Consider the following 22,248-nt stretch of genomic DNA (forward strand, 5'->3'; position numbering starts at 1 on the left):
AAACCATCAGAATTTACTTGATTATTTTCTCGTGTGTCACCTACAATATTTGCCGTCACTGAAACTTTACTGTGTATATTAATGAAATTACAAAATCATTTGCCAACCAGTGAGAATCGTCCCATAATTAGACTCACATTAACGATTCGTTTTCTTTGCAAGTGATGCATTGTTAATGCACATACATAGCTTGCAATGAAAGGACTACATGCAATGAAAGGAATAAATGCAATGAAAGGAATAAATGCAATGAAAGAATAATAGGAGGAGGAAGTGGAGGGATACCATCCTAATTTGCATGCATAGGTAATTGTCATGAGTTTATCACTTGTTAAGAATGACTAACTTTTTGCTTCTTCAATTTATTTACAAATTCAAATGACACAGAGATGAATAAATATGTATTTTATAAGAGCTTTAAGATAAAGCTATGCATAATTTATCACACACACACACACCCCTTAAAAACAATAGATCATTTTAAGATTTATAACTTTTGATGCGGAAATGCAGTCAAGAATGTTCTATAGAGGGCAAATGTTCCTCTGAAATTTCTAAAAAAAACTTTATGAAGTGTTCTAAGGACGGGTTCCGTTAATTCTTTCTAAGTGAAGAACACTTTTGTATCAGAGTACACGCCCATCCCTTACTAGGTCACATATGACCGGGTGCATAACAGTAGCTGGTCTTTAACGTGTCTGTTCACGCTGTTATAGACCCAATGCCAGTGAAGCATAAACTAATCTCTAAATTATTACCTAGCTAAATTTTAATTTGCACGAAAAAGAGGGAGAAATGAGAGATTTTTGAAAATTGAATGTAAATCCATCTTTAGTCATCAGGAGCAGAAGAAAAGCTAAGATTAATTAAGAGACTTGATGATTCATTCTTCCGCTCTGTTTGTCATCCAGCTGAGTTAATGAGAATGGTCCTGGATGTTTTAGAAAGTTATTGCTCAAAAATGTCGTTTGTATCGTTTGAACCGTTGGAACAAATCGCATCAGATACTCTCAAGGGTTATAGATTCCTGTTATTTGGAATGCGGTAACCGTTGTACCTGTGAACATTAGCTGCCCTAAGACCTGCAAAAATGACACCTGATACGGTACTTGGAACCGTGTGCATATATAATGCCATGATAACACGCTTGCTATGTAACTCTATGGTCAAGGGTTGGAAGAGAGTAGTACAAAGGTTCGTGATGGCTCACCCACGGTCAACGGCAACTTTTGTGTTCTGCGCATTAAGAAACAGCAAACTAGCAAGTAAGCAGATAAGGACGCTTTGAGTCGTTACACTTTGTTGCCATTGTTCTTCAACATTACTGTATTGAATAGTGTTTAACAGTTTAAATAAATATACATAGCGATAGATAGTTAAATAGAATTAGATGAGTCGTCCCCGACAAGAAACGTGCCGGATTCGCATACGAAGGACAATCGTATTTTATTGGTCCAGGGAGAAAGTGCAGTTTTGTACCATTTCAACAAGACGATATGATTACGGTCGTATTGGTATGGGCGGCGAAGAGAGTTTTGCAGCTGGATAGGATTGATGGGTGGAGACTGGTACTATATAAAACGATAGATAGGATTGTACTGGGAGGGCAGATGTGTAGGTTCCAAAGCATGCCCGTTGGTTGAATCCTAGTTTGAATCCTTGTTTGTTGATTCGTTCGTTGGCCACAAAGTAGACATTTTACACAACAAATTGTCTATGTAAAGAAACAGACAAGCCTCGAATGATTCATATTTTATTTCCTTCTTTTCCATCTCTCTTCATTATAGGTCAATATGGTGTATTGTGATTCAAAACAATTCAAATAAACATCATGAAGGAACAATTTGGAAATTTACAGAATATTTTTAGAAGTACGTAAGCATTTAGAACCATAAGCAAACTGAGGTTCAATATCATATATATATATATATATATATATATATATATATATATATATATATATATATATATATATATATATATATATATATATATATATATATATATATATACGAGAGAAAGTCATTTCAAATCTGATTTACTTCGAAGGTGGTTGCCTGAAATCGACACTATGTAAAATTCTTCATTTGAACCTAATATATCAAAACGTCGCTACAGCTGTTTTATAGCAGGCATTTTCAGTTAAAACAACGACCTTATTTAACTGTAACATCTAAATATCTAAAGTGTCTAAACTGCATGCAATTCTTTGAACCTACGAAATAATAACATGATAAATTTAGGAAAAGGTGTAAATATCCCAAAATTAAAATCTTTCAGGTCTAAGCATAAAAATCTGATAGAACGCTTGAACTTAAAAATCTCAAAGATAGTTACACGAACTGCATTAACTTGACAAAACTAATGATTATACCCATCAGATATATTTTGAGGAATTTTTCGTACTTTTCGGTTGTGTGCGCTTTTGATTTCAAAAAACTTACGTTGATTTAAATAATAATTTAGGATCATTTAGTCTTTATTTATATGTATTACAATATTTTGAGGAACATGATGTTTGTCCGGCGAAAGCAAAAGTTTTGGTCAATCAGGGTTCAAATAACATTGAGGCTATACAGTATTTCATTTAAGACCATCTCTAAATATAAAAAGTAAAATAAACCTTGAATATTTCAAAAATCTGCTTGAAATCTGTTTTATGGTACGTTAGAAATCAAAGAAATACGTCTTCCGTTCGAATTCTATTCACAAAACATGTGACATCTTTAATATATATATATATATATATATATATATATATATATATATATATATATATATATATATATATATATATATATATATATATAAAGCAGTTAAGGCAGTTAAGTTCACCTTGCGTCGATGTTCTTCTGCTGTACATGTTTCCATACAAAGCCTGAAAAAAAAAGAAATCTAATAATAATGATGATGAAATACACTCTCACAAGCAAAGAACTGTCTGTAAATATCGGGGGGGGGGGCTTCGTTCCTCCTACACCAACAACAAGGTGCAGATCAAGAACTGTGCATAAGTAACAGAAGAAGAAGAAGAACGCTAATAAAATGAAAAGAAAAGAAAGCACTTAGTCCGTGGATCCGCGGAAGTTCTTGACTGATTCATAATTTTAAAATGGTAAGGAAGATACGGAGGTTGTTTTTTATTTCGACATATGCAAATCCTTTTTCTGTTAAGTCATAATCAGAATCTAGTAAAAGTCCATTTATAAAAGCAGATTCATGATGGCAGCATGTGGAAACAATAACCGGAAATCATTTGCATCGACCAAATGTCAAATCTAACTGGCGCAGCACACAGCACAGTATCGAAAGTTTTGCATATGGCGAAGGATACTTATTTTCAAAATAACAGCAATCCCGTGAACATATGAAAACCGTCTGACATCAACTTTACAAACTGTACAAAGCTTTTAGATTTCAAACTTAATATATATTCTCAGTGGTATCAGCTCCTTGTCAAGATGATCGGAAATATTGACCACGGTTTTCCAGATTTACGGATTGGCCTAGACACTATAAACCAGTGCTGTCCATCCTTTTTGACACCATGGGCCACTGAAAAATGTTTTTCGTGAAGCAGAGGGCCGCAGCAGAAAACTGAAAAGCAACGACTATATAGCTGCTCGAGCTCTGGCGGGCCATTTAAAATCAGACAGCGGGCATCATGCGGCCGGCAGGCCGCTGGTTGGACAGCACTGCTGTAAACGATGGCCTTCCGTGTGCTCAAAACAACGTAACATCTTTAATGCAAAGACTTTCAATGCACAATATCAGAAATGAGATCAAGCCTCTTGATTTTCTTAGAAAATGTCGAAAACTGTTACTAATGCCTGCAGTGACATTGTTTCCAAACGAGTCTTGAGACATAATCAGCGAACGTTTATGCAGTCTCTAGTACACTCCGAGTCATTGTGTAATGAATATGCAAAGTCTTATAGTCTATGTTTTCAACCTTCTACCCCAACATAATGGTATGTTCAATTTACGAATTCTAATGAATTCTCTACACCGCTGAAAAGACAACGAAGATTTATATCCAAGGATTAATCTGATGAGGACGTTTGATGCAGTGCCACTGAAAACTGATGGCATGCATTTCTAGGATCTAATAATTTCAAACGTCCTGAACGAATGTAGAACAATAATAATTTTTTATAAAAAAAAAATTGAAAACCCCGATTCGCGGCCATAGTAACCATGCGCAGGGTTATTGATCTATCTGGCATTACACCACCGTTGAGTTTTACAATGTATCATCGATTTTATCTTATTCACCAGTGATATAAGGGACAATAAAATTCCAAGCATTTTCATCGGTTTGTTTGAAAATATTACCTCTAGTTTAAAATCACTGGACAAAATATTTGCTTACTGGTCGTCCAGTAATTTTAGACACTTTTGGACTTACAAAAAGTTACCTACTCCACTTTTAATTATCTGGTAGGCTGGATCAAAAATCAATCTCAGTTCATACTGAAACAAATTCCCTTCTCCAGCTCTCGAGCTACAGAACTAAGTTAAACGATCTAAGGAAGCTTAAAAGTGCCATTTTTTGTTCAAATACACGGTCACTAATAACTACAACTGTCCTATATACATTAACTGGTTTGAGAAGATACCGTTTTGGCTCGTGTTTAATTCGAGTCCCATTGTAAATAACATATTATTTATTCGAATAATTACTCCTATCAACTTCTGAGACCCATATCTGGCAGCGCATTATGTGATGACAAATCTGGGTATCTATGGCTTGAAGTTGGTCTGGTTATATAAGCTAGTATATATGGTAAATTTCGATGCTCAGGAAACCGCATCTACTCTCTAAATGAATGATAGCCACGAAGAGAACTAAGACCTGATAATTGCTTCAACAGCGGCCAAAGATACCATACTGGTATTCATCGAAGAGAGAAGCTATTTTCATAGGAACTAACAGCTTTTTCTTTGAGATATAATCATTATTGAATCAATGACAAGTTCTTTGCCAAACGGTTAGGAAAAATGTAAACGTACGATTAATTGAACAAATCTTTCAAAACTGATTACCCATCGTAGGCACAGACTACAGTGAATAAGGTGTCATGACTTGATGTAGTCACAACCCATTAGGAAAATAATCATTTATTTTATTAGTTTTTAACGCAAATGCAATACAGTATCAATAAATTCAAACGTTGCGCAATTGTATTGAGCTTTCCCTACTTGTATATATATATATATATATATATATATATATATATATATATATATATATATATATATATATATATATATATATATATATATATATATATATATATATTGTTGTTGTTGTTGTATGGTTTAACGCCATTTCTCAGCACTAGAGAGGCTATACATGGCGGCCAGTATAACTGGTGGAGGAGGAACCCTGGAAAACCCAGAGAAGAACCACCGACCCACGAGAAGCTACTGGCAGGCTTTCCCACTTACCCACGCTAGACGAGCCTTGGACTCGAACCCACGCAGACATATATATATATAAGTTATGACACAGCAAATGTTTATTTTGCTAGCAAGTTAAAAATTTGCTTCATACAATCAACGTCAGACAAGGACATCATAAACTCATAAACCAAGTCCTGGTTCATTCTATTGTCAAATATAAATAGCCAGTGTCTGTACAGAATACTGTTTTTATTGCCTCCGCGGAATACGTTGTTGTCCAGTTGTCTGAAATGTCACCCGAGAAACCATAACGTTACTTGAAAAATACCAGATCAACGTCTTGAAGAGACAGCGATGATTTGTTAGTGTAAGCATGCTTTGACATGATGTAAACATCGCACATTCCTTTTCTCAGTGTCTGTCTCCGTCTGTCTCTCCATTTCGATGTAGAATAGCTACAGAATTGTCAGTGTCAACGATCGGTGTATATCGAATACAAAAATTCATGCTTAAATATCACGTGAGATGAATTGTATATTTGTAATACCCTTCCACCTGGCGGGTTTTCTGCTCAAAGGTGGTGCTTAGCTAGACCATTTGTTTTGGCAATTATATATTGACCTATCATTCCCCTCGTCGCGTATACAACAACAAAGAATATGGTTACGTATATTCAATAAAAACACTCGTCATGAAATAATGGAGTGATTTTTTCCCATATCAAGGTTGCCTGAAATACTAACAAATCATTAAAATAATTGGTTTGAAATGCACGATTTCTTTTCTTGTCAAAAATGTCGTACACTCCTGTGTATCCGCGTATAGGCAGCTACGCGCCTGCAAATAGTTAATCGAAGTACCATGCTTATATTAATCAACCACCAATTTTAAGGGGGCAAGTACCTATCCAAAAACAACAATTTTATGGGGAAATGTCCTATGCAAAGGCACCAATTTTATGGTGCATGGTCCTATCCAAAAACACCAATTTTATGGGGCAGAGTCCTATGTAAAAACACAAATTTTATGAGGCAGGGACCTATCCAAGAATACCAATTTTATGGGGCATGGTCCTATCCAAAAACACCAATTTTATGGGACATAGTCCTATCCAAAAACACTAATTTTATGGGGTATGTTCCTATCCAAAAATATCAATTTTATGGGAAATGGTCTTATTCAAAAACATCAATTTTATGGGGCATGGTCCTATCCAAAAACATCAATTTCATGGGCATGGTCCTATCAAAAACATATCCTCGTAATGCAGACTGACAGTCCTGTTCTCGATATTAAAATGTAGGATGGGATCAAATTATAGTAAAAGAAGTAGTTTTAATATCAAAAACTAAAATCTCTCTCTCTCTCTCTCTCTCTCTCTCTCTCTCTCTCTCCCATTGACATGTATGACTCCTAAGGAATTTGTGTAACTGTCTAAGGAATTAAATGTGAATGTGGGGTCATAGGGATGAAACAAATTTATAGCTGTATATACACAACTTACAAGGTCAATTTCCATGTTGCTGTCACTCAGTGTCCAACAGATAATAGAACTGAACACAAATATGTTGTCCTTGGCCCGAAACATATAAGCTTCAGAATGTGTTATAAATATCTGTGTTTGGGTATCACTCACAAGCCATACACAGACACGTTCTCATCCGCAATAAGCTTTAGAAGACGTTTTCGTTTTAAAACATAAATTAGTTTATGTTTCCTTTTTGTAAACAATCCAAGACCTCAACTACCTTAAATAATTTTTTCTCTCCGCTTTTTAAATGAGCCTATGCATGTAAGAACGCCAAGCATTGTGAGGATGGTCACAACTGGTAAAGATGCATACATAGGAGACTAGAAAGTGACGTAATACAAAAAAGACGTCGTTACATACCAAAAAAGATACCAAAACAGAGCTTAATTGACCCAAAATTGGGGAATATGGAATGATGATCTAACGCAGAGTAAACAAGAAAACATATTACTTGATGAGGTTACCGAAAAGCACCACAAAAAAATCAGAATCAACTCAAATAGTTCACTAAAATAAAATCTCCTGAGCACAGAAGAGAGTGTACGCAGTCAGTTTTATAGGAACAATACTCTGATCTATTATGATTTTAAAAACATTATTTTGATATCTCTAAAGGAAATTATGTTTTCCTACAATATCTTGTATAAGATTCGTTTTCCTAGCAGAATTTTCTGGAGGGTAATAAACACAATGTGGATGAAATTTTGTGAATGCTAACGTTCCTGATCTCCAAGATGGGTAGCGGTGGAACTGAGTCTGTGTTAGAGACTAATGCAACAACAGTTAACAGTAGCCACTTAGCCCATTAGCCTAAGGAGAAAACAAAATTCTTAAAGTCAAAGGGTATACTTTAAAAGTACAGCAATAATATTCAGACCTCTTGCTGAGAATATAAAGTTTCAAAACACAGATAAATACTATAGATGAGCTATCTGTCCGGATTCCATCGAGGAGATACGTCATGTCATTGTCCTGATCAAAGCAGGGGATCTTTTAACTTGACGTAACAATAGATCTAGTCAAAGACAATACCGCCGAGGAGGTCCTAAACAGCGACGTATCTCCTGTTGTTTTAAATGGTGTTACCTTCGTGTCAAAATGTACTCTGGTAGAATGGAGACTACTCTCATAAAGCTCATCATGTCGACTTTATAATTATCCCAGGTCATTATACGACTGAATCAAGACGAGCATTATGTCATCGGTATTTGGCTTTCTGATAGTGATTTTATCATAATGACTCTTAACCTGCTGTGAATTAAAGAAAGAAACAAATACACAGGGTATAAATAAAAGAAAGAAACAAAACCACCTATGTAAACCAAACAATTCTTACCGTGTCATTTGTGATGGTTTTCTTGTATTTATACTTATTTCGCAGTCATGAGATGTTATTTTATTTTAAGGATAAACATTTCAATATCAGCCTTGTTGTATGTTCTTTCTTTATTCCACACTTTAAGGGAGATTTTGCCAACTCATATTTATTTTTTATAGTTATCTCCAAGAATATTGAACCAAACGCTTACTGCCTGAACTCAAAACATTTTTCTTCTTTTCTTTGGTGAGGGTGAGATGTTGTATATATATAAAGAACCGATGAGAAATTATGAAAGCGGCCTTGATTTGACGGCAACCACCACAAGATCCAGGCGTCCAGGAATGAAAACATGTTGCTACCCCAACTCAGACTAAACCAAACACTTAATACATATATTTGAACAGTGTTATATTACTTACCATTAAAATGTCAGATGCTTTATTTCGGTCCGAGTTCGAGTGTTATATTTTTGTATGTTGTTTTTGGCCAGATCAAGAATAATTTTTGTTAGTATCTGAACAAATCATTACGTTCTTTTTCGTTATTTGGCTAATACAGGAGTTTTTTGTATTGCTGAAAGGAAAAATGCGAATTCTTTACAATAGCCAACCACAAAGCAGCTACGTGATACCAACTAGTGATCGCGGCAGGGGAGCTTCTCTGTTCTAATCAGGCATCGAAAACACAGCACTGCACAAAAACAAAAGCAATGAATGGGTCTGACAGTGCCAATTCTCTCCCTCGGTCTGATAAATTTATATGCTGATCAAACGCAACTAATTAGTTGGCAAATAATTGTACAGCTCTGAGACATATCCTGCCGTTGATATATGGGTAACCCAAACACGATTATTTTGCTAAAGACCGAATACACAGAAAAAATTAGAAATGCCGAAACAAGAACCAGCAGTAAATATGCCATAAAACACGCATTATCCAGAATGCTTTAGAAACTCTGCCATTTGTACGATAAGATCCATGCACTCATGTCTAAATCATGAATTGCGGACATCGTCATGTAGTAAGCCAAATTAAGACTACGGATATGACCAGTAACATATCATTCTTCCTCCACTGAAATATCAAAGGATATAGGTTTTGCAAAAGATTAACTAGATCCATATCGTTTATGGCAAGGGAGAAAAAAAACTTACAAGATATCTCTCTTCTTATCTATTTATATATTACCACACGGAAGAAGCAATATCCTCTAGAGTGACCTACATTACTTGGGCAGATTTCTTGCTGCCATTAGGACACGAGAAGTGGCTATATTTGCAGGTGTCGCACAGCAGAGAGTGCAGCTTTAGAAATTTAATAATTTAAGTTATATTTTTATGCATTTGCAGATAGATGCCTCCCGAAAAAGTCTAGCGGTCGATATTCTACCCATTTTACCTGGACGATGGGCAACCTAGCAGTTTCTTTTATATTCTACCACCAAAACTGGCCATTCTGAATAAGGCACACTGAAGTAAAATCAGCTTATACGTTACAAATATAGATACTAACAGAAAGCCTGGTTTGCGTTCTGTTTATGTGTGAATCTTTTGAAACAGTATCTTGAGATTCGATGAATTTATTTCAACTTCCAAACACCATATAAACTCAACGGTAAATATGTCAGCATTCCATAAATATGGCCGCTGATTACGTTATACGGGAACTACAATTGAGAATGCAATGCGTTTCTAGGCACATTTTGATTAAACAATTAAATTATGCCCAATTTAGAGTCCTACGACAGATTCAGTCACAGAAAAAATACATGAGCACAGGCTTCAAAATTTAAGAATGGGGCAGAGTATATCGGGGTTGTTGTTGTTGTTGTAGGGTTTAACGCCATTTTTCAGCACACAATAGGCTATACATGGCGGCCAGTATTAATAGCGGAGGAAGAACCCGGGAAATCCCCGGAAAGAACCACCGACCCTCGAGAAGCTACTGGCAAGCTTTCCCGCATACCCACATTGGCCGAATCCGAGACTCGAACCCATGCAGACAGAGGTGAGATGGCAGTGATCCGTAACGGAGAGCGCTTTAGACCACTCGGCTACTCGGGGCCCCTTATATCAGGGTATGCAAGCTATGGTGTGGCGGTCAAGTGGACGCATTGAAACCACTTTCCCTCTATACACTAGGGTATAGGCCTGCTCTGAAGTCATCCATAGACATTTAATTAATTAAGTCTTACTCGCGTGCTGCTCTAATATTTTATTGATCAATCAGTCTTATTAGACAGACATAAGCATTACGTGATTTGAGAGAAAAAAAAACAACAAAATCTACCTTTTAAATCTAACGCAGACATTTAGAACCTGACAGATGTTGTGTTGCATCTGACACCAGCAATATATTGGGCAGGAATATCGATCTATTATCCATGTTTAGTGGAATGATGCACGCTGTGTCATCTAACTTGAATAATATATAAACGTACTAACAAAGCAGATGCATTTATATTAAAAAAAGAGCTGTATTTGTGATTGGTTACTGTAAAGTCCACACGAAAAATACATATACAACCAAAATTGAATAGACTTGGGTATAATGCACCTAGTGTCACCTTGACTTTCAGATGTCTGATACAAAGCTACTATATTAAATATGTAACTAGATTTTTAAAACAACTGACCACGGCGTTTGACAACAGTAGATATTCTCTAAAATTGCTCTGTTTCTATGGTCACGTGTTCTGGATTCCTGCATCAAAACCATGGTTTCATCCATGTGAAAAGTATTTCATTGCAATCGGATCGATCAGTATTCATCGGATCCGAACCTACAATTTAGCACCAACACGACCGAGAGCCTCGATCGATGCTGCTTTTGTATCTAACTTTATTATTGAAAGTGACAGCAACAAATTTTTTCATGCACTTTATAATTGTAAGTATTACCTTGAACATAAAAGCAATCATAGAAAGGGACTGATCCGGTGACCTAGTGGTTAGAGCGTCCGCCTCGGTTGTGGGAGGTCGTGGGTTCGAACACCGGCCACGTCATACCAAAGCTAAAAATGGCGCTAATAGCTGCCTCGCTTGACGTTAAGCATTAAGAGGTTAGTGCTAGGACTGGTCGGCCTGGTGTCAGGATAATGTGACTGGGTCGGACATCATACTACATGTATGAGGCATGACGCCCCAGTGCTAGACATCACTATAAACTGCCACACTGCTGACATCGTAACGATATGACGGAAAAATTGTTAAAGCTACGTTAAAATCCAAATCACTCATACACACTCCATCAAAGGAGTTTGATTGGAGGCGAAGAGATAATTCATAAATATAAACTAAACTAAACCGGGCGGATGTAGCCCAGTATGTGATGTGTTCAGACACCCCAAACTTCATATGGGGTTGGTGGATTTTCTTGAAGCAGACATTTGCTTTGGATGAGAATGAACATATGAACATGCTTTCATCTGTATTGGTGCTTCCGTACTATTTATGTATAATGTCTCTCTGTCTCTCTGTCTCTCTCTCTCTATATATATATATGCAATAAACTGACAGCGAATAGTGCGTAACTAGTATCTGGCTAGCCTGAGCGCTTTCGATTATTTAATGAATCTTTTTCAAAGGCAAATACAAAGACATAGACTAGATAAAGAAATAAAAGAGAAAAACGGTTATGTTTGCGAATTTTTATATTGCTGTTTTTACAGGAATTCAACTTTTTAACTCTATTGTCTGTCAGCTAGTTTATTTCAGATTGTTGCTGATACTGGAAAATATTTGTATTGAACTAGAAATTGATGAGCCATAACGACATCTGTTATTTTATGTAAATTTATGTAAGTGCAGATTATATTCCAGATATTTCATTGTTATAGTAGTCATAGGCTATTGTGTAGCTTTTCAGGTTCTCTGATTACGAAGGCAACGCAAAGCGCTAAACAATCAAAACGCGATGACCTACTAAAATATGGAAAGAAGGCAATGCTAATAGGATACCGTTTATCCTGACCTACCATCCAGACAACCACAAAGTAAGTAAAATCATCCGGAAACACTGGCTCATCGTGGAATCGTCGGACGCACAAAAGTTAATCCTCCCTAACAAACCTTTAGTAGCCTACCGGAGACCAAAAAACCTCAAGGACATCCTAGTCAGGGCGAAGCTAATGCTAATCACTAATCAAGACCACCCTAGTCAATCTGGCCAAAGTGGTGATAAAAGGTCCAAAACCTGTCAACATATGATATAGACCAGGACATTTTCTAGCACAGTGACTAGAGAAAAATTAAACCTACATGGTTCAAACAAAGCGTGCAAAACAGAGAATGTCATTTATCTCATCACATGTAAGATCTGTAGCCTTTAGTATGTCGGAGAAACTGAAAAGCCACACAAAAGGACCAACCTTCATAGATTTGATTGGATGACAAAGTAGCTGTACAGAAGCCCGGTCGCAGATCACTTCATCTCCCCTGGCCACACGTTAAGTGATATAACACTTATTGCAATTGCTCACAACCCCAACTGGAGTCCCCAAACCAGGAAAGAAAAGGAGTCTTACTGGATACGCCTCCTTGGAACATTGAACCAAGCGGTTTTAACCAAGAAGACTAGAAAAAGACAACCATGCACAAATAAAATTATCATTTGCATCCGACACATTTTCTTTTAAATAATTCTCTAAATTTGCTTAATAGTCTATGACTACTATAACAATAAAAAATCCGGAATATAATCTGCAATTACATACATTTACATAAAATAACAGATGTCGTTATGGTTCATCAATTTCAAAGTCAATACAAATATTTTCCAGTATCAGCAACAAGCTGAAATAAACTAGCTGACACATAATACAGTTAAAAGGTTGAATTCCTGTTTTTAAAAAACAGCCATGTAAAGTTTCGCAAACATAGCCGTTTTTCTGTTTTATTTGTTTTTGTATTTGCCTTTGAAAAAGACTCATTAAAGAGTCGAAAGCGCTCAGGCTAGCTAGATACTAGTTTTGCACTGTTCGTTGTCAGTTTATTGCATTTATCTTAATAAATCACTGACACACGTGATCCCTTGCTGGATCCAGTGCACTTGAAAAGATTTTTATTCGCCATATGATTTGCATTCTTTATATATATATATATATATATATATATATATATATATATATATATATATATATATATATATATATATATATATATATATATATATATATATATATATATATATATATATATATATATATATATATATATATATTGTAATAGGGATTTTCACATCTTTGGAGCACTGCTATCCCGCAATATCGTTGCTTCACTCTCAAGACAACCGTTGCAGCACTTTTCTTTATTTGAACTGATGTAACAGGTAGTTTTCCTTTTTTAATGGATATAAACAATTATTGTATCTTGCGGGCGATTACAGAGGTATTTTCGTGTGTGGAAAAAAATATTTAAGTCTTGTTTGTAGTTGATATCAAGATGTAACACTATGATATAATTGATCATAACTATATGGATGTTGAAGTCAAATGTACAAGACTTAACAAAGAACGATCGGCTGGCATTTTGACTGACTTTTTTCAAGGTAATAAATGCAGGTATTAATCTTTTCATTTCTTTATTTTCCTATAATGCAGTAATATTCAAACAGTAAACAGCACCTTATCGATTTTTTTCTTAACTCTAAAGTGGGACTCGGAGTACAAACAGTCAAAATATTTAAAGAGACACGAGACTTTACATTTCGTCCAACATCACGAAGAAAACAAACCTTTTGCCTCCCATTAGTCGCTAAAAATGTTCTGCAAATATTTACCTACTTAATCTTCCTAGGTAGCAAATATTTAATATTCTTTAATCTAAGTTGTTCTTGAACATGAAACAAAAGAAGCAAAATAAAACAACATTCCTGATGAACAGTTCTGTAATACTTATATGAAAATATATACTCATCTCTTCTCACACATGCATTCTTAATCAACAACGATGTGAATTTAGACCCATAATAGTTTTAACATAACATTTCAGAGCCAAGAAAAAATACTGAGTTAACCATACTGACATTATTACAAGACGCTTTACAGTCATAAGCAATTACAGATTTCCATTCAGTTAAAATAAAAAGATGTAGAACACGATATTTTAAAAATACCAACCTGACATGTAACTTAGAGTCAATGATAAATCCAGCTCGAAAATTACAAACCTGAATACTGTAAACAAATATGCATAAATTATTTACATTCTTCTGAAGCTGAGTAAGATTCCGGATTAGATCTTCCAAATTGTTTTTTAAAATACATATTAAACACGACATATGGCGTCAAAATTGCACCCCACATGCTAATCATTATCTAGCGAGCAGGGACAACTGAATGAAAATGTCTTGGCGATGTTTTTTTTTTTTTTTAAATGCTGGAGTGGAAACCTACACAACTCCCACCTCTCGTAAGATTCGGCCGTGTAAACAATAATTCAGTCACAACCATTATACATAAGATGTCAGAAGATTCACCAAGGGTATATATCGCTTCATACACGCGTTGTTCTTCATATGGGTTTTTTTCTGCATGTTTCCGTTTTGTCTTCAACAATGTCAGTGTCAATGAGCAAAAACAAAGGCTCGCAAGAGGTCCAAGAGATATCTATATGTGCCGATTTGGGGGATCTGAGGCGACGGAGCAGAAAGTGACTTTATTGTCCCGAAATATATCTCTTCCACTGCAAGACCACCACCGATTTGTTGCACGTTGTGCGAAAAGGTTCCTCCAGAAGGGCATAGACAATAATAGTTAAACCAATTAATATTCCTCAATGGGTCTCAAAAATATTTCTTGAAACTGGAAATGCTACAACACTGTTTGAAAATATCATCTGAAATCTGCTATTGTTGGTGTCGGTTTAGCTGGACATAGACCACGTACCTTTAACGGAAGTGGTATAATGTATGGGATTTTTTAAAATCTAACTAAACATTATTATTATTATTATTATTATTGGGAATACGTCGAAGTATTACCTTGATCCTGAAATGGAATATCCTACAAAGGAATTAGTCTGAACAAGCCAGGAAGGCAAGGTGATAATTCATGAATATAAACTAAACTAAACTAATTGTAACTCGAAAAACAATGCATAATGAAGCTAGGTAAAAGTAGATATATATATTGCAATGGCGATTTTGAGAACATTGGAACACTACTATCTCGCACTACCATTGCGCCACTCATATCTCGCACTACCATTGCGCCACTCACATGACACCCGTCGCAACACTTGTCTTTATTTGAACGCATGTGCTGGGTAATTTTCTTTTACAGTGGATATAAAATAAATGTTGTATTTTTCGAAGAGAATACAGAGATCTTTTCTTGTGTGGAAAAAAGCCTTCAAGTTTCGTGTTTAGTAGGTATTAATATACAAACACTATGGAACAATTGATAAAATATATGGATGTTGAAGTCAAATGTACAAGACTTTAACAAAGAACGATCGGCTTGCATTTTGATTGACTTTTTTTTCAAGTCAATAAATGAAAGGATAAATTCTTTCATTCATTTATTTTTCTATAATACAGTAATATTCAAACAGTGAACAACACCTTATCGATTTTGTTTTTAACACTAAAGTGAGACTTTAGAGTAGAAACAGTCGAAATATTTACAGACACATGAGACTAGGTTTCGTTCATTAACACGAAGAAAACAAAACTTTTACGCTGTTCGTTCGCTAAAATGTTATATAAATAGTATTGACCCACTCAATCTTTCTCGTTAGCAATTATTTCGCATCATTTATTCTAAGTTGTTCTTGAACATGAAACTAAAGAATCCAGATAAATAGTTGTGTAATGCATGCATGAAAAGACATAATCATCTTGTATCACGCATGCGTTCTTAATAAGAACGATGTGCATTTAGACCCTTAATTGTTTTAGCATCAAATATCAGGACCAAGAAAAATTACTGAGTTAACCATACTGACATTATTACAAGATGCTTTAGAGTCATAAGCATATGCAGATTTCCATTCAATTAAAATAAAAAGATGTTGAACACGATATTTTAAAAATACCCACCTTACATGTAACTTAGAGTCAATGATATATCCAACTTGAAAATTACACACTTGAACACTGTAAACAAATTTGTATAAATTATTCACAATTTTGGGGAAAAGAGTAAAATTCCGGAATCGATTTTCCATTTTTTTTATAAAAAAAACAATACATAGATAACACAGCACTTGGGGTAAACAACTGTACCACACATGCGAATCCATGTCTAGCAAGCACGTAAAACTGAATGAAGAAGTCTTGGTGATGTTTCTTTTTGAATGCTGGAGTGGATACCCCCCGTAAGATTTGGCCCTGGAAATATAAATTTAGTCACGATAACTGAGCACAAAAATATCAGAAGATTCACCCAGGGTATATCTCATTTCATACACGCGTTGTTCTTCACATGGGTTCTCTATGTATATTTTTGTTTGTCTTCGACAACGTCAGTGTGAATGAGCAAAAACAAAGGCTCACAAGAGGTCCGGGAGATAACTATGCATAGTGTGTGTATTCGGTTTGGGGGATCTGAGGCGACGGAGCAGAAAGTGACTTTATTGTCCTGAAATATATCTCTTCCACTGCTAGACCACCAGATATTTGTTGCAAGTTGTGGGAAAAGATACCTCCAGGCGGGCATTGGAAACAATAGCGAAAATAAATAATATTCTACAAAGGGTCTCGAAAATGTTTCTTAACTCTGAAAATATTACGTTTCTTAAAAAAATGTAATCCGAATTATTCTGGTTTTTGTGTCTGGTTAATTGGACGATCTCCACCTATTTTTAAGCCAAAGTGGTATCATGTATGGGATTTTTTTTAATTTATTTTTTTTGTCAAACTGAACATTATTATTATTATTATTATTATTATTATTGAGAATCCTTCGAAATATCTTATATACTGTTTTAATACGGTATTTTCGCTAGATTATAATCTAAGTATATAGACCATCGCATTCCAAAAGAGAAGTTCGGTTGACTACTGGCATGGAATGTTCCTATATGATGCTTTTGATACAAGGTTTCATTTTCCTAACTAGTTTGATGTGTTTGAGAAACACATTCTTCCCCGGATGGGAACGCAATGTTTATATAAATAACAACAAGAAAGCAAAATAAAATGTTAGCATCATATTTTTACCTCTCCAAACGGGTGGCAAATTCGAAGAAACTGGACATAATTTATATGTTTGATGTAAATTTATATGTTTGATATAAATTTATATGTTTGATATACTGTGTGAGTAAACTTACCTGATTAGTTTATAGATTTTGTGTTTTGAAAACAGCATAAAACGCAAAGCAGTGGCTAAAGATTACACAGACTGAAGCAAACAATTAATAGAAACCTTAATTTGATGAAATTAGGACACATGCATGCTTCAAACGTGTACCTGTAAGATATTTTCAAAATTTGTTGTCTTCGGGTAATGTTTAAATAAGCAAAGAAATTAATAAATATAGAACGAGAGACAGCGTCCATTTTATTTGGTTAAGAAGTAAGAGAAGCAGGAAAGAAATGCATTTTATTCAAGAATTAAACCTATTACGAATATCTGACCTTTTTGAAAAACGTTTGCTTGAAACCATTAATGTTCGCGCATTTAATTTTGAATAAGGCATACATGACCATCTCTCTCTTGAATTACTGCTGAATGTGAAATCTGGTAAGAACAATAGTGATATTCAAAGCAACACAAATTTATCAAACTGACCATATGGCTCAAGGCCAAACATAGTTTGAGCTATGTTCTGCCCCTACCCTCTCAATTACCAAAAGAGGGAAAAAACATATCGGATCATTTCAGGACCAAGTGATGTGCAGCTCTCGAACACCCTCTGGTAAAGACCAGCAGTTTGTCACTTGAATTGCCCACTTGGGTCTGATGACGTCAATAGCGTCAAGAATAATGTAATTTATTTTTATCCGTTGTCAGCTGAGTCGTCGCTCTCCCCACTCTCATTTATCTTTGCTTGTTTACCTCATGTTAACTTTCGTGAGTTGTTTTGCCGGCTGTCGTTATTTTTACAGCGTAACATTTAGTGAAAAATGTATGCGAACTTTGTCTTTTTAGCTACCAATTTCTTGTCATGCGATCGTTGAAAATACAATAAAATAAACGAATTCCACCCTTCGATACTCCAAGTTTTCCAAAATGAATAAGACATTATCAGACTAAAGCTTCATATTTAAAAAAGTTAATATATGAAATCTTTTCAACTCTTCTTCAAATACCAAGAGTATTGTTGCAAGTTGTTGCCAATGCTACCTCCATAAAGGCATGGAAAAAATACTTATGCTAAGTAACTGTCCTGAAGAGGTCTCGAAAAAATTTCTTAAAATTGAAATGTTACAAAACGTTTTGAAACATATTAACTGAATTCTAATAGTTCTGGTTTCAGGTTAATTGGACGCAGTGCGGCTTCAGTTCCAAAGATAAATGCTAACAGAAAAGGGATTAAATGAAGGAGTGGATGGTCTATTCATTCACAAAGTTATTTAAACGCTAGATCAAGTCAAACCTTTCTGAAATATTTACTCGGAAAAGATTTCTGTACCCCAAATATTGTACAACTAAGTCAACGGGAAAACAATCGATACATTTTGAAACATTAGGATAGTAATGGGACATGAAATGAACTAAATGTCTTGTAAGTCCCTTGGTGGCTATCAGGTGAAAGTGCCAATAATCCTTATCCAAAATAAGTCACAAATACCCGATCTGGGAGATCAGAACTCGCAGTGGGGGCCCACTACAAAGAGAGATTAACTTCACACTCGTTGCTTTCTCTGCTTGTCTCCAAGACCATGACTATAAATACGAGAACCCACTCTCAGGTAAAATCAGTCATTTGTCGACTGCTACCTGAACGACACTTCAGCGCTATTAACGTTAAAGTCTGCCTAACTGCAACAATGGTTGTCAAAGTTGAGGAAAAGAAAAGTGTACAGTGTACTTTGGTTGGTGATGCCATGATTGGCAAGAGCACCATGGCTCAGTCCTTCATGGACGAACAGCATCCACAGGGATATGTAGCCACAGTCTTTGATAGCTATGCAGGTAATTATCTTTTTACTTTATTTGCATGTCTATCTTTTTACAACGAAAATATAGAAATAAAATGTTTTCCCACCTTTTGCTTACTCTGGAAGAAGCTTACTATTAAAAATACGCATTACAGGTAAATGTTTTAGCGACAATAAATTGGAAACGTAAAAGTTTTAGCACTCTATTTCAGTCTGTTGAATTCATTTTGATTCATCAACAAAACCTTATGTTATTTTATATTTGTCATTTCAGGAGCCCACGAATTGGCTGGAGACAAGTTTGGCATTACCATCATGGACTCTGCTGGTCAACATGATTATGAAAATATGCGAGCCGGAACATACAAAGAAAGCGAGGTCCTTGTTCTTTGCTACTCCTGCGTCGACCGGGATTCGTTTGACAGCATACAAGATTTCTGGGTGCCTGAGATGAAACATTACATGAAAAAGAGAAAACCAGTCATCCTTGTGGCAACTCAAACCGACCTGAGAGAGAATAGCAAAAGGACCTCTGATGTTTGTGTCAGCAACGAAGAGGGCGTTACCCTTGCCCATCAAATTGGCGCTGAGAGCTTCCTAGAGTGTACCTCCATGGATTCAAATACGGTTAAAGATGTGTTTGAGACTGTGATAACATCTGCTCTTAGATATCGCAAGAAGAAGAGCAACATTGTTCAAAGGATCTTTGGAAAATGAACTGACCTTGATTAGCTTACTCAATCGCCATTGAGTCTGGACACTATCCATGTTCATCATCCTTGATGAAAAAGAGCTTCGGTGAGCCATATGGTGGCCCTGTTGTTGAAGCAATTCCAGAAACTGGATGTGGCTGTTGGGAATAGATTTGGTTTGGTGACCGGACATCGACGGTGTTCTGGTGATGTTACCACGTTTACGATGTGATGGAGATATTGTTACCGTGATGATATCTCAAACAAATATGACTGTTATAGCCTCAATTTAATGTGAGATTGTAAAGTACTGGCAAATAACTAATATCCTTTCAGAGACTCATCAGACATTGTAGTAAATCTTTTGGATTTACATTACGTTCCTATGCCTATGATTTTCTTTTTATATATCTTAGAATAAATTATAGCGGCGATTTTATTAATAATTACACGATAAGCAATAATTTTCGATCTAAATCGGACAATGATGAAAATGTTGTTTTGATTACTTGGAATACATCTTTAAATCTTTAGTTTATTTTTAACCCATTCGAAGAAACCAATAAAAATGTGAAATAGAAATACCTTTTCTTTTCGTCAATTCTTTTATTTGTTATAAAATGGCCTTTCTTATGTAATTCATTGCCTAATATGACAAGGAGCCACACAGATTCAAATGCATCCAGCGCTTCACTGCATAATACGTTACGTTCAAATTAGGAGCCCCGAGTGGCCGAGTAGTCTAAAGCGCTCTCCTTTGAGGTTCACTGCCATCTCAACTCTGCGTGGGTTCGAGTCTCGGATTCGGCCAATATGCGAATGTGAGAAAGCTTGCCAGTAGCTTCTCGTTGGTCGATGGTTCTTTCCGGGGTTTTCCAGGGTTCTTTCTCCATATAGCCTATCGTGTGCTGCAAAATGGCGTTAAACCCTACAACAACAACAACTACGATCAAATTACATTTTAGAAAACCTTCTAAATCACATAGACCGATTCGATAACAACTCTCTGTATCTTGCTCTACGTTTCTCTCTCCCTCTGTTATCTCACTCATGCATACAAAAGTACCCACTTCACAATCATGTAGGAATCTCAACACAATATCCCCTGCTTTCTCTCTTCACAGCTCCAACTCTTTCGGCAAAGTCGAAACACGATGGTGGACAGAAATGCACACATACATACCCTACGCACGCACACGCACTTTATACCAACCTCACTTTCTGCCTACCGATCTAAGTACCTACCTGCATACATACATACATACATACATACATACATACATACATACATACATACATACATACATACATGCATGCATGCATGCATACATACATACATACATACATACATACATATATACATACATATATACATAGATACATACATCATACATACATACATACATACATACATACATGCATGCATGCATGCATACATACATACATACATACATACATGCATACATTCATGCATACATACATACATACATACATACATACATGCATGCATGCATACATACATACATACATACATACATACATACATACATACATACATACATATCCACTTTCGTGTGCATATGACTATCCGCATCCATTCTTTCCCTGGTACCATTTTTTTGTACCTGCTAAATGATTAAACATTATGAACGTATGGGTCGCTCTCGCAAGAAAATAAAAGAAACAAAATTTGTATATGTATATATATATATGTATGTATATATATAGATGTATATATATATATATATATATATATATATATATATATATATATATATATATATATATATATATATATATATATATATATATATATATATATATATATATGTATGTATGTATGTATGTATGTATGTATGTATGTATATATATATATATATATATATATATATATATATATATATATATATATATATATATATATATATATATATATATATATATATATATATATATATATATATATATATATATATATATATATGATTAATTCCAAAAATACTCCAAACAGTACGCAAAGTGCTATAACTAGATTCTACAGGAGAATGCTTGATAATACACTGTACTAACATAATTTTTGTAAATGGTATTAAATAGCATTATTATACAAGCTAAACAAAATTTGATTCGTATTTAACGGTGATTCGAACACGGGTCTTAGAAATCTGAAATGACTGTGTACAGATGAGAAAAAATTACTAGTTCGACATGCGGATGTGTCTGCTACGCACGGAGACCTATACCACTGA

At 35.2% G+C, this 22,248-nt stretch overlaps 1 protein-coding gene and 1 long non-coding RNA gene across 2 annotated transcripts; one reads left to right on the top strand and one right to left on the bottom strand.

Moving 5' to 3' along the window:
• Window positions 1-1,740: 1,740 nt before the first annotated feature.
• LOC149808267 (uncharacterized) lies at window positions 1,741-16,568 on the bottom strand. Its single transcript, XR_016424350.1, has 2 exons — window positions 16,299-16,568; window positions 1,741-2,878 (listed from the first exon to the last, which is right to left on the bottom strand). It is a non-coding gene; the product is annotated as an uncharacterized LOC149808267 (long non-coding RNA).
• Window positions 16,569-19,141: 2,573 nt separating this feature from the next.
• Window positions 19,142-20,581, top strand: LOC149808268 (rho-related protein racD-like). The gene is made up of 2 exons (XM_089950319.1): window positions 19,142-19,341; window positions 19,582-20,581. Exons 1-2 carry the CDS (start codon window positions 19,197-19,199, stop codon window positions 20,022-20,024), a joined length of 588 nt encoding a protein of 195 aa, XP_089806445.1. The 5' UTR covers window positions 19,142-19,196; the 3' UTR covers window positions 20,025-20,581.
• Window positions 20,582-22,248: the final 1,667 nt, after the last annotated feature.

Source organism: Sinohyriopsis cumingii, chromosome 1, assembly GCF_028554795.1.
Source record: "Sinohyriopsis cumingii isolate HCF-2022 chromosome 1, ASM2855479v2, whole genome shotgun sequence".
NCBI lineage: Eukaryota > Metazoa > Mollusca > Bivalvia > Unionida > Unionidae > Sinohyriopsis > Sinohyriopsis cumingii.

Bases quoted from the DNA above. Each gene is read 5' to 3' on its own strand.
- LOC149808268 (XM_089950319.1), top strand. From the start codon at position 19,197: ATGGTTGTCAAAGTTGAGGAAAAGAAAAGTGTACAGTGTACTTTGGTT. The intron at 19,342-19,581 runs GTAATTATCTTT...TTGTCATTTCAG, and splicing joins AGTCTTTGATAGCTATGCAG to GAGCCCACGAATTGGCTGGA.